At 36.2% G+C, this 13438-nt stretch overlaps 1 protein-coding gene across 1 annotated transcript; it reads right to left on the bottom strand.

The window, feature by feature from the left end:
- Positions 1-4498: 4498 nt before the first annotated feature.
- On the bottom strand, positions 4499-13008 carry rgs4 (regulator of G protein signaling 4). Its single transcript, XM_047375847.1, has 5 exons — positions 12859-13008; positions 12521-12628; positions 11305-11369; positions 8437-8600; positions 4499-7827 (listed from the first exon to the last, which is right to left on the bottom strand). The coding sequence occupies exons 1-5, from the start codon at positions 12900-12902 to the stop codon at positions 7591-7593; spliced, it is 618 nt and encodes a 205-aa protein (XP_047231803.1). The 5' UTR covers positions 12903-13008; the 3' UTR covers positions 4499-7590.
- Between the last annotated feature and the right edge of the window lie 430 nt (positions 13009-13438).

Below are 13438 nucleotides of genomic sequence, written 5' to 3' on the forward strand. Positions count from 1 at the left end.
AAAAATAAATTGCTCAGAACATCAATCTGTCTCCTGTTCTGACCCCTTCCTGCAGCAAACAATATCCTGATAGGTTGTGGTAAAATTGTTTTTTATGAATCCTAATGACATTAGAAGTCCAGCCTAATTATGTGTTTTGTCCGTAATAGATTAATAACTTTCCCATTTGCCCATTAGGAATAATAACAAGCTGTCAATGTTCTGTTTTTATTACTGAATATTTCTGCAATATTTTCTATAATTTATTGCCATGTTTTATAATTGTTTGTCTTTGACTGCAATTGAGTTTGTCTGGAAAAGCTTAGTTGGCTGAAAAGGTCATGTGAAATAAATACATCTTTGTGTTTTTTGGCTAATATTGGTCCTTAACGCCTTCAAGTACACACCCAGCATGTTCATCTACAAGTAAGATAAACATGGTTTTGTTTTTGACCCACTGGCAGTTACTAATCTTGAGTTTAGACCAAAAAAAATTGGGTAGTTATGATCTGATTTAAAAGTCGTAAAAGTACACTACAGCATTTGATTACAATGAAGACTAATCATAGACTGGTGCGCAAACATTAGAGACCAAGGAGTTGCACAGATTTTTCTTCCAACTCCGTCTACTGATTGAACATCAAGATAATGACAGTTGCAGCTTCCATTTCAAGACCTGATTGATCTTCTAATGCCTGAATACCCCACTTTATGAAAAATACTCCCAAAATAATAATTTTGCCATTATTTATACGTTTATTAAGTGTCATCTCTGCAGTCCAGATATTGAACTGTTGACAGTAAGTTTTCGTCTATATTATTTACCCAGAGAGTGCACCAGTGTTATTTTGGCAACAGTTTACGTTCCACCTTCCGCTGTTGCCGACATTGCATGTGATGCCATCAGCTCAGTTGTTGCTAAGCTACAGACACAAAACCCCAATGCTTTTGTGGCAATTTCTGTTGATTTTAACCATGCTTCACTCTTTGCTACACTTCCAATGTTTCAACAGTTTGTCAGCTGCTCTACCAGAGAAAACAAAACATTGGATTTGTTTTATGCAAATGTCAAGGACTCATACATCTCTACAGCAAGACCTCCTCTAGGCAAATCAGATCACAATCTTGTTTTTCTCTGCTCGAAATATAAGTCCCTTGTTCAGAGGCAACCTGTAATAAAGAGGACTGTGAGAAAATGGTCACAGGAAGCTGAAGAAGCTCTGCAAGGTTGCTTTGAGGCTACAGACTGGGACGCACTGTGCCAGCCACATGGAGAGGACATCAATGCCATGACTGAGTGTGTAACTTCTGTGTGGATAACATCATCCCCACCAGAACCATGAGATGCTTCCCCAATAACAAACCTTGGATCACCAGTGACCTGAAGGACCTGCTTAACAAGAAAAAAAGAGCCTTCAGAGAGGGAGACAGATAATTATTGAGGAGTATACAGAAGCAACTTAAAGTCAAAATAAGAGACAGCAAGGAGGTGTACAAGAAGAAGCTGGAGAGCAAGCTCCAGCAAAACAATATCAGAGATGTGTGGACAGGGATGAAGAAGATCACAGGCTTCAAGCAGAAGGATGATCAGACCGATGGAGGTCTGGACAGAGCCAATGAATTGAACACATTCTTCAATAGGTTCACTTCAGAAACAAGCTTCACATCCTTCTCTCCTGCTCACAGCCAAACAGACATCCCACCCTCCTTTGACCCACAGGACCCACGGCTGTTCAGTAACACCTCACATTTTTTATCTTCCACCTCAGCCCTAGACCCTTCTGCTTCTACATGTTTGCCTTCAACCATATCAGAAGATGCTGATACTTTCTTTGCTTCCCCCTTCCACCTGTGTGTCTCAAGAAGTCAGGTGAAGAGACAACTGGAGAGACTGAATAGGAATAAGGCTGCAGGTCCAGATCATGTCAGCCCTAGAGTCCTGAAGGCTTGTGCAGAGCAGTTCTGTGGGATTCTGCAGCACCTCTTCAACCTTAGCCTGGCCCAGAAGAAGGCTCCGGTGTTGTGGAAGACCTCCTGTCTTGTTCCGGTACCAAAGAAAACTCACCCATCAGTCCTCAATAACTATAGACCTGTTGCCCTGATATCTCACATCATGAAGGTCCTAGAGAGACTCCTGTTGGCCCACCTGAGTAAGCAAACAGTAAACCATCAGGACCCCCTTCAGGTGCTTATCGCTGTGGAGTTGGAGTTGAAGATGCCATCATACACCTGCTTCAACAAACCCACTGTCATCTGGACAAAGCCAGCAGCACTATGAGGATCATGTTCTTTGATTTCTCCAGTGCATTTAATACAATCCAACCTGATTTGCTTTGTCAGAAACTCCAGAAGACTCAGGTGGAGGCCTCAACAATCTCCTGGATCAAAGACTACCTGACAAGCAGACCACAGTTTGTGAGACTGAAGGGTTGTGAGTCTAACCAGGTAGTCAGCAGCACAGGAGCACCACAGGGGACTGTACTTTCACCATTCCTTTTCACTCTGTACACCTCAGACGTCCAGTACAAGACAGACTCCTGTCATCTGCAGAAATACTCGGATGATTCTGCAGTCGTGGGGTGGATCAGAGATGGATAAGAAGCTGAGTACAGGAAGGTGGTGGCATGGTGTGGAAACAATCATCTCATTTTGAACGTGACTAAAACAAAGGAGATGATTGTAGATTTTAAGAGAAACAGGAATAAGTCAAAAACTATTTCTATCATGGGAGAAGAGGTGGAGGTGGTGGAGGAGTATAAATACCTCGGTGTTCACCTTGACAACAGACTAGAGTGGAGATGCAACTGTGAAGCCATCTACAAGACGGGACAGAGCAGACTGTACTTCTTGAGGAAGCTTAGGTCCTTTGGTGTTTGCAGCAAGATGCCGCATATCTTCTATAAGTCTGTTGTGGAAAGTGTGATCTCTTCTACCATCATCTGCTGGGGAAGCAACATCAGAGCCAGGGACTTAAAAAAACTCAACAAGCTGATAAAAAAGGCTGGCTCTGTTCTGGGGACTCCTCTGGAACCTCTGGAGATCATTGTGGAAAGAAGGATTCTTCATAAAATGAAGAACATTATGGAGAACCCTGAGCATCCTCTTCATGAGACTGTCCTACAACAACAGAGTGTCTTCAGTCAGAGGCTTCTTCAGATCTGCTGTAAGACGGAGCGCTACAGGAGATCCTTCCTGCCCACAGCCATCAGCATCTACAACGGCTCTTTGAGGAAACCTTAATAATATGAGCTATAACAACATTTAATTTCCCTTTGGGATTAATAAAGTATTTTTGAATTGAATTGAATTGAATTGAATTGAATTCCATAAATATTCAGACTTCTATTTTATAAATTAAGATTTTTATTTCATATATTCTGACCTTCATTATGGAGTTTTGACGAAAATTCAGAATGAAAGACTCACCTTCACCGCCTCCACCTTCCAGTGATTCTTCGATGCGTCTCCCGGCGTCTCCCGGCATCCTGTCCGTCTGATTCTCCATCCAATCATCTTCCGACGCCTTGCTTTTAAAGGAGCTTCTACCGTGTTCATCTTCGCTTCTCAGCTGAGCTCATCCCTCCTCCACCCCACTTCCACCATCTTCCTTCACATCTACTCCTGGCTTCCTCGGTCCCTGGCCGCCAATCCACCACCAGTGTCGGATCAGGGGGAAGACATATTTAAATCTAAGCCTTACAAATGATCATCTTAGCTCATGTCATTCTCAGCATTCATGTCTTCCTCCCAGGTCCGAGCGCCAAAGAAATAACCATGTAATTTCTCATCATTAAAACTTTTTTAATTGCCATCCCTCTCATTGTGAGTCTTTTCAGATTGAATAATATATATATTTAAACTTCTGACAATAACAATTTACCGAATGGCATACCATTAGATATATACAGTCACACTAAATAAAGTTAAATATTATTATTATTGTTTTATTTCAGTAGCTAAATTAACTAAGTGAAACACATTATTTGGATTACTAACACAGAAACTGATGTTTTCAATCCTATATTTCTGTTAATTATAAGGATTTTCTACTTACAGTTAAAAACATTAGAATATTACATGAGACCAATTAAAAAACATTTTTAATACAGATATCTGTACTTGAAAGGTATGTTTAATACCTGCTTACAAGTTATTTTCAAAATGTACTTTGAGTTTGACAAACAAGCTGGGCTAAAGAAAGAACAGTTCCATAATTTAAAACAAAATATCATAAATATTCTTTTTATTCTGTTTTTGTTTTTTCTCTATTGTTATTTGCTGTACGTAAGCTGATATCTGGCTAAGAGTATGAATCACGTAATGTGCATTCAGAACAACTTCACGTGCACTTTCAGTTTTCAAAGTGAAGCCAGCCTTCTGATCTTGTTGTATCTAGATTGAAATTAAGCAAAAAAAAAAAAAAGAATTGATAATATGTCCCCATAAAGGATTATATGTTACACCCACCCGCATAGGATTCACAGCAAAAAAGAGAACGGAGTCTAATCACCAGCGGGAATATTGTGACTACAAGAAATTACTTTAATTTGCACAATTAACACATACTGCAGTATGGGTTAGGATTAGGAATGGAGTGTATAAAATGAATGAGTGGCTTTATTGTCATTCAACTAAAAGAAAGTGTTCATCTGAACAGATTAATACACCACCAACAAAACATCACAAGTTCTGGAGCACACCTTTAAATTTGACAAGACATGACATAAATAGGGCAATAGCATCATTGAATAATCTCAACATACACAATAAATTGCTTTTCAGTTACTTACAGCATAGATAATTTAACAGACATGTCTGCAAGCCCCTCTAACATCTTCTGTCAAAGTGAAGTCTTTAAGTTACCTACTAATATTTTCAGCAGAAAAGCATGACTTACACATGAATGTTTTAAACATCCTAATAAAAATAACAATTCACAATTAATCAGTACTTTAAATGTTTATGTAGTACATAACATGCAGTATAACAGCACTATTTCTTATATTAAAGCATGATCATAGTTCCCATTAAACTTAGCCAAAGCTGCTATTTTCACATTGTAGAAATCATGTCAGGATGTTCATACAGCACAGCCAATAGGTAGTTTCAGATTGAGATTTTGCAAAGCAATGAGAAAAAGCATTAGAAACATCCGTTTATTGCCACACAGGCTATCATGAACAATGATTGTATAGTTAAAAAGAGCTTCTAAAAATGGAAAGCTTGAATTGTACATCTGTTGATGGTGTGTCATCTTACATTGTGCATACTGCCACCACTAAAACTATAATACTGTTTGGTGTGTGAACGGCTACCAACATAATGATTTTGTCCGTTATGACGGGACACTTGAAAAGGAATCTTAACTATTAGCTACAGAAATTGAGATAGTAAAAAACATATTATCTGCCATTTTCTTCTGACATTGTTGACAACGTTGATTTCTTTGGTATCCGTTTTCAATCTGTATGAGCAATTTTGACCACTATTAAAGGTTGTACTCAAACACCACTGTGTGACAAAACCCGTATTTATGCAGTACTTTTAAGACTTTTTAGCTGTATCGGAAATATTCGAGTTTAATGGGACATGCACTTTTTTGTTTTAATAAGAAAAATAAGCCTTTGATGTAAGCACGTTATGTTTGAAGGGAAGTTCAGTTAGTGTAGCCATGTGTTGCCTTTATGGTCATTTCGGGGGGGATTAGTAGTGGGTCTTGAACGACAATTTACTATTGTTCTTACTTTTTAGATTAAGTTAATTTGTAATATTGCCATATGGTATGATTAATGTTTCTATTTTTGCTGTTTCAAAATTGTTTTTCTTTTTTCTTTTTCCAAGTGTCAAAATTGACTAAAGGAAAATATGTGAAATAACTAAAGTGCAAAGAAATGTCTTGGCAGGTTCAAAAACAGAATAAAATTTTCATTTTGTACATTCAATTGCACACAATTTTAGACCACACATGAACATTGAATAAACATTGGATAACGTGCTAATGTTTTTTTTAAATTACGTTGTTATTGAACATAATCTAAAGCTAAAAATAGCATAATTTGCGCTAACCAGGTGCAAATGCAAATACTGTGGAGTGGAGTCAATAAGTGAACCGTATCTGGTTTATGTTCAAGACTATGATTGTGTAAGCATTTATTTTAACAATGAATGTAAATAATATCAGTTTTATCTGGTACTTGTGATTATAATTCGTACTGGCTAAAGCTGAAAACAGAGGATCAGTCGCTTAGTTTGTAGTCAAGATATGATTGATATATATCAGATATGAGGAATAGTGTACATATTGGACAAATGATGAATGAAGATCAAAACTGCCAGGTTCTTTGGAAGAGGAAAACCACAGAGAAGCTTCATAGATGTATTGAAGGATTTAGTATGACAGATAAGGATGCTGAGATGGGGGAGATGATCAGCTGCAGATAACCCATAGTCAGCAACTGACAAAATAAAATTGGGAATGTATGTTTACAAGTAATACCTCCCAAATTCATAATTTCATATGTCGGCATGTTGGATATTTCTGTTGGATTTTCATTTATAAAGGTGCTCCTTTAATAAAAAACAGCTTAAGGCCAGTATCTCCTCTTTTTCGCTATGAAATACAAAATAGGGACATTCATCTGCTCATAAAAAAGTAACTAAGTAACTTTTACTTAAGGTAAAATTTTAATGAGGAACTTTTTACTTTTATTTGAGTAAGATTTTACACTGATAACTTTTATTTAAGTAAAATGTTATCTGAGTAACTGTATTTTTACGGGAGTATTTTTTTTTTTTACTCTTTCCACCTCTGAAAGCCAGATGTACTTAAGATGCTGGAGAGTGATAAGATCATAGATGGGGTAGCAGAAAAGAGTCAATTGCTGCAGGGGTTACTCATATAGTGAAAAATGTAGTTGTAAAAATACAGATGTTTTCCAGTGTTTCTTCTGCTCTATTTTGCCAGGCTCAAGAAGCTGTTGTTGTTGAAAGGCAAGAAACTATGTGGCTTTATTATAGTTTACTTCATAGGCTAAATATGTATACATATTAATTGTTGTTACAATTATATTGCCCATCTGAGAATAATAATCATCACATTAGCATTGTAACTATGTGTGTGTTTATATATTCATAGGCCTATATTTTTCATAAAAATTTCAACTTAGCAGTTAAAAGTGGGCCAGTCTGTCAGGAACTGTCGGGCCACTTTTCCTCCTCAGTCCGCTCCTGTCTGTAGGTAGGTGGCTTGTTCTCCATTTTTAGATTCTGACCTTCTGTTACAAGACTTTTGATTTGGAGGGGAAAGGGAAGGTTTTTTCCCCATTGTTGTCACTGAACATATGTTTGTTAAAGCTGTATCTGTGTCATTCATGGAAATACAATGTAAGATCTGTCCATATCAACCTCTTTGATTCAGAAAACCACAAGACAGCGGATTGTGAATTCAGTGATGGAAAACATTAAATTTTTATCGAATAAATGACTGTTAAACTCTGCATGTAAATAACAGCAAGTTAAAGAAGTTAAAGATTATCTGTTCTTCTCAGTCTATTTCTCAGTTGCACTTTCCATCTTTGGCACCTGCTTTTAATCTTCATGTCATCCCTGCCTTTAGGCCCCACCAGCCAAGACGTGTCTGCTGTCAGCCCAGTCACAGCCTTTCTTTTCATGATTAGTGATCCTCTCTTTCTGACACAGATCCTGAATCAGTTTGGATTTAAGGAACCTTCTGTAGGAGTCCTTTTCCATCAACATGTAGATCATCTTCTGAGCCTCGTCAAAACAGGATGGGCTGCCATTCTCGATTTCCTGCCTTGTTTTTTCTCTGGTAGCTGCGTCCAAGTTTACCTTTAATAAATTGAAAGGCAAGGAAAAGTTCAGGATACCAAGATTGAATGTGCTGACATTTTCAGAGCTGTACCTTTCCGTGTATAGGAAAACATTTCTTGGTAAACTGCAAGACATATCCTGAAAAATTAAAAAACGTCTTTTTTTAGGGTGGGAGGTGGGGGATTTGCAACTTTGGCAACAAAACTCACCAAATTGTTAGTTTCAAAGGGTTGAACATAAGTTTAAATGCAACAAAAAAAACTTAATGAAACTAAAGAAAAGTAAAGAAAGAAAAAGGTTAAGCTCGTTAAAGAAGTGGTTTTACCCAGATTTTTATATCTGTTCACTGCTAAACGTCCGGCAGCGTTAAAATCCTGATTAATGCCAGATTTTTTCTTTTTAATTAGCTAGACCAAAGGCATATTAGCCATAATATATATGTGAATATTCAGTCACAGACAGCTTTTTAGTGATGTTTTCATAGAAGAAAAATGAATACATTTTTACTTCAACTTTTTTGTCCTCTTTAGACTTCATTCAAAATATATGGAGTAAGTGTTAATCTATTAACATTTACATAAGTGAGCTAACTGATTTCATCCATCAGATTAAAAAAAAAGTATTTACTTCTTTAGGAGCATCTGCCTCGAGATATTGCTGGTAGATTTGTCTGGCTTTGGTTGCCAGCTTGGAAGGCGGATTCTTCTTAAACTCCTCACAAACAATCCAGAAGTCAACATTTTCCTGGCTGAACTCTGACTTCAAGAAGGTGGTAAAGACCGTACGACCCACTAAAAGTAAGAGGAAAAACAAAGACTGATTTAAATCCGATTTGCAGATATAGACTTGTAATGGCACAACTTTACATGTTTCTTTTTATTATTTTTATGCTTCCTACTTAATGGCTGCAACCAGAGTGTATAAAGTTTGGTCCAGATATTTAAATGCTGAGATGAATTGCACTGCAGTTTGCACTGCAGCAACCTCAACCAGAGTATTATGAAAATTGCCATAAATAGCTTCAGCAAGCTGGAATTTCAAGCTACCAAAGAAACTCACAAAATATTTTCTGTTGTAAAATTATTTTGAGACTAAAGCAAAATTCTTCTATCCCTTTTAAAATTTTGAAAATGTAATCGCATTTTTTTCCAAATACTTAAAACAGCTTTACATTGCATTTACATTAGTGTTAAATTATGTAAAATGAAGTCAATACTTGAAGTCAATTTAAATTCAATACTTAAAAGTCAATATTGTGAATGAACAGACAGAAAAAAAAACCTTATGCAAAACTATTGTGTAAAAAAAAGGTAATACAGCAATCACATTAACTAATATGACATTTTTAAGAAGAACTTTTAAAATGGCAAAAATTCCATTTTATGCTGGTCCTTCTCTGATTTCCCTGGCCAGTGTTGTAAATGAGAACTAGTTCTCAATTGTCTCACCTGCTTAAGTAAAGGTTAAATTAGCATTAAGTCAGTCTCTCCTGTTGAAACATCTGCTTATCCAAACTAAGGTAATTCAGACTGCAGGTAAGATTATTTCTGCTGGTACCAATTTATCTGTCACAAGTAAGAAGAGCTTACAAAGCATTTTGGAATTTCTGAAAAAACTGTTGACTGTCATAATTGTGATGTGTGTTGAAGAACTATATGCTGAATTTAAACTTTCAAAGCATGTCAAAAGCAAGCAAAACTGCTGCCACTCCCCAACTCTGAAAACCCCAAGGTTTGTAAGCTCCTTTTAAATACAAGCAAAAAGCAAAAGCAAAATAATTATTTGTCTCTTAATTGAAATGTAAGTACTTCTTCACTTTTTGATTTACTAGTATTCAGACAATGATTAATAAATTTGCACCAGCATTTTGTTAACCTGTTTGATAGATGATCAATTCCTCAAGTAATGAAAGACTGTAGAACAAATACATGTGGGCCTCTGCTGAAGCCAATAATATAAAACTTCAGAGAATCAGCTGTGTTCATGCAAACTTCTGCACAACTAAGATGATAAATAGCGGAAACCATTTACAGTAAACAATATCTTCCAAAAGAAGATCAAGTCAATAGAAGCTGATGGATGGAGGCAGAAGGAAGATATGACAATGTTGGAGGTCAGTGACTAAGTTCATGGGATGCATCATGTCAAAATTCAGCTGGTTCCCGCAAGGCCATTGCTCTGCTGTCTTTTAGATACACTTGGTGAGATTCTCAGAGGACTTGGATGTACGCACGCACACCAACCCACAAACAAACAGACACACAAACTCTGCACTGGTCACCACGCCCTGAGGGGCCTCTCACTAGTGCCTTGTGACACGTAGCAAAAGCCTAGAGCCTGTGAATAAGCTGAGAAGCGCCTCTGTGTGAATGTGCATAATTTGTCCAACTTATCAGTCTGCCTTAGTTCTATTTGATAAAAAAAAAAAACTCACTATTTCATTATTCTCTGCAGGATGATGATGCAACTAGTAGTAGTTATAAACATGAAAAACTTCACCCACTTCTGAGTTGTTGCTTTTTTTTCGGTTTGAACCTTTAAGATCTGCAGCAGAACACATGCATCTAAGCTGTCTTTAATTGTGAGCAAAACTATAATAATGTTCAGGAACTGTAAAACAGACAAGGAACTGAAAATACACATAAATCAAGTGAATATTGACATAGTACATGAAATCAAGTTTTCTTGGTGTCATTATGAATGATAAAGGGAACAGGATGTTTTTCTATATTGCACAAAGTTAAACATGTGGTAGATAAAAAAGCTCTCTGCACTCAGAAAATATTCAAAAATAGAATGGAAGTACTTTGTGAGTTCAGAGGTATACCTCAATATCAAACACAGATCATTAGAACAACAAGAAAAGGTTTCTGTACTTCTGTCTGTGTGGTGAAGCTTTGGAACAGTCTAAATGGAGCTTCAGCAGTATCCAAACATGAAACAGTTTAAAACATGGTATAAAAATATGATTATATTGCTAACATTATTACTATCATTTAACATTCCTGATAAATAAGAAGTCATTATAAGAAGGAAATTATGTCACAGGAGAAGTGGTGGGTTAGTATAGGTTTATTCTCCATTGAGTATGTAAATGTTGTGAATATTGTAAATTAGTAAATATTGCTGTTATTATTTGATGTTATTTTCATTAACATTTTAAAATGAAATGAAAAAAAAAAAACGCTGCTGTTGCCAAAAACCTTATTGTCGACCATTAATGAGTAAAGTGTTAGGCAGGCTCTTATCTGTTCCCATGATTGCAGCACCATTGCGTCTCATGAGAATCATCACTGTGTTTATATAAAAGAGTTTCCTCTTTTCTATAAACCCTGAGAGACCTCTTGCTGAGAACTAATGAGTCATGCATGACTGTCAGTGCCAGTGTGATTGGGATCAGATCAAGTCCTCTCAGCTTGGTTTGGATCTGTATCTTTACCTCATTCTGCATGAGATTTTTTGTTCATAGATGTGAAACTGTAATGTTACACTCACTTTCACAGCTCATCACGTTGCTGAAAGACTCCTTCCATTTCTCCACCTCCACAGCATCAGGAACCCTAAAGATAAGCAATAATTTTTCTTTTTTTTTTTTTTCTAAAGTCGGCAGAGAATTAATATGTGCACAACAATAAATATTCCTATATAATTTACCTTATTGGTTTGTTTTTACTCAAGTTTACCTTAAGATTCTGTTGTTTAGATTTTTTTTATTGCACATATGAATTATTTATTTTACCCAGCTTTGTCATTCCACTATCTCAAAAAATAAATTATTTTGAACATCAAAAGATTTTGGATTATGTGAATGGAAAAATTCAGTTTTTTTTTTTTCAAACCAAAACTCAAATTATAATTATATTATTATATTATTATAATATTATTATAATATTTCTATATTATATTTCTATAATATTTATTATAATATTATTATAATAATTTCAAATTATTGAGTGTCTCATCTAGGATTTAGTGTTGACTCCAGTGATAACAGCAGCATGCATCATCTGACCTTCCTGCCGTTGAAACTTAAGCATAAAAATACTTTGGCAACAACAAAAGTAATGAGAATAATAATAGCTATATTCAGAAAAAAGTGCAATCTGTATGCACATAAAAGACTACATGAACTGAATATTGATCATGTGTCACTGTTAATGGATGAGTTATATGTTACTGAAAACAAAGGTCAGCACTATCACCTTCTCAAAAAGAAAGCTTCCTGTAGGAATTACACCTGCGGGCAGATCAGGGTCAAAACAAGACTTACTCTTTCGTAAGATGTTTAAATTTAACTTTCCAGTTAAAACAGCAGTAATCATAATGAAGGTTCAAGCATTTTTTATCCAAATAGCTACACAAGAGAGCTGTTTTCAAAAACTGAATGAATATCAAAGACATGCTGATTTTCCAAATAAGTGAAATTACTTGCTGGCTGAGCACATCAGCCTGAGTTTTCTTTGAACACGAATCAACTAATTTCTGTTCTTTCATCGTTTCCAAAATTAAAAGGAAAAAGTATTCTTACTACTGCAAAAAAAAAAAACCTAGTTTCAATTATTTATTCAGAATTACTATTCGTTTTTTTCCACTATACTATAGTAAGCATCACTAGGATTTATTTCCATCTTCCAGAAAAGGAAATTTATGTTAAAGACAAAGGAAAGTTCAAAATGGTAAAAATAACCAAAAGCGCGCGAATAATTCTGACCTCTTTGCTGCAGTCGTCACAGTTTTCTCCTTCATCTCCTTCTGATCTGCCGCATGGGGTTCAGGTTTCTGCAGTAAGAAGCTTATTTTGTGCTTGATGTCTTTAGCACTGTGGAGACATGAATTTAAAGAATTTTAGTTTGTTTGCAGCAAAACACATCAAAACAAGAGCTTATTCTTCCAACTCTATTAAGTTGCTACCTCTAACTCTAGATACTGATTTCAAATATCAGTACCTGTCTTATTAAAGGTAGAGTTACTGAATAAGAACAGACGTAATATTTGACTTCGTTCTTTTAAGCATAAATAATTATGTCCTCTTGTTTTAACTGATCTTACCTTTTCAAGCAGGTTGCAGGGAGTGTTGCAAGTCCTTTACACATGATGGAACGCTAAAAATCCAAGTTGCAACTTGTTTTTCTCAATGACAGTAGGGAGTCAACTGAGCAATTGTGAGCAGCAGAGATGTTATAGTGGCGTCTGCCAGTATTAGACAGTAGACTGCACTTATCTCCACCCCCAGCAGTGATTTATACCAATAAAAAGCAGTGAGAAAAAAACGGCCAATCACAGCAGAGGGAGAGAGAGACAGAAAGAGAGGTAGGGGCTGAGAGAGGGAGGGAAAAAAGAGTGAAAATACATGAGAAATTCAAAACAGATGAGGTTCAAATCAACCTGAAGAAAAGGTGCTTTTTTCTGATTGAGGTCATTCAGGTATTTGCAGAACTTGAAAGTTTGTCCTATGACGGCAGAAAAAAAACTTGATTATCCAACAACAAAATCTAATCCAAGCTTTGGCATTGACACATGCCTGTGCCTCTTTTAACAAGGCATTTCTGGGAAAGTGTTGTCATTTGTTTTCATTGAAGGAGCCGCTTTCAATTTCACTGCAGTGAACATTCACGGCTAAATACACAAG

The sequence above is a fragment of the Girardinichthys multiradiatus genome, chromosome 9 (assembly GCF_021462225.1).
Source record: "Girardinichthys multiradiatus isolate DD_20200921_A chromosome 9, DD_fGirMul_XY1, whole genome shotgun sequence".
Classification (NCBI taxonomy): domain Eukaryota; kingdom Metazoa; phylum Chordata; class Actinopteri; order Cyprinodontiformes; family Goodeidae; genus Girardinichthys; species Girardinichthys multiradiatus.

What these genes read in the sequence shown, in the direction of transcription:
- rgs4 (XM_047375847.1), bottom strand. Translation starts at nt 12,902, where the DNA reads ATGTGTAAAGGACTTGCAACACTCCCTGCAACCTGCTTGAAAAG. An exon ending in CAACGTGATGAGCTGTGAAA is followed by an intron (nt 8,601 to 11,304) that starts GTGAGTGTAACA and finishes TCTTACTTTTAG; the next exon opens with TGGGTCGTACGGTCTTTACC. An exon ending in AGGCAGATGCTCCTAAAGAA is followed by an intron (nt 7,828 to 8,436) that starts GTAAATACTTTT and finishes AATTTATTAAAG; the next exon opens with GTAAACTTGGACGCAGCTAC.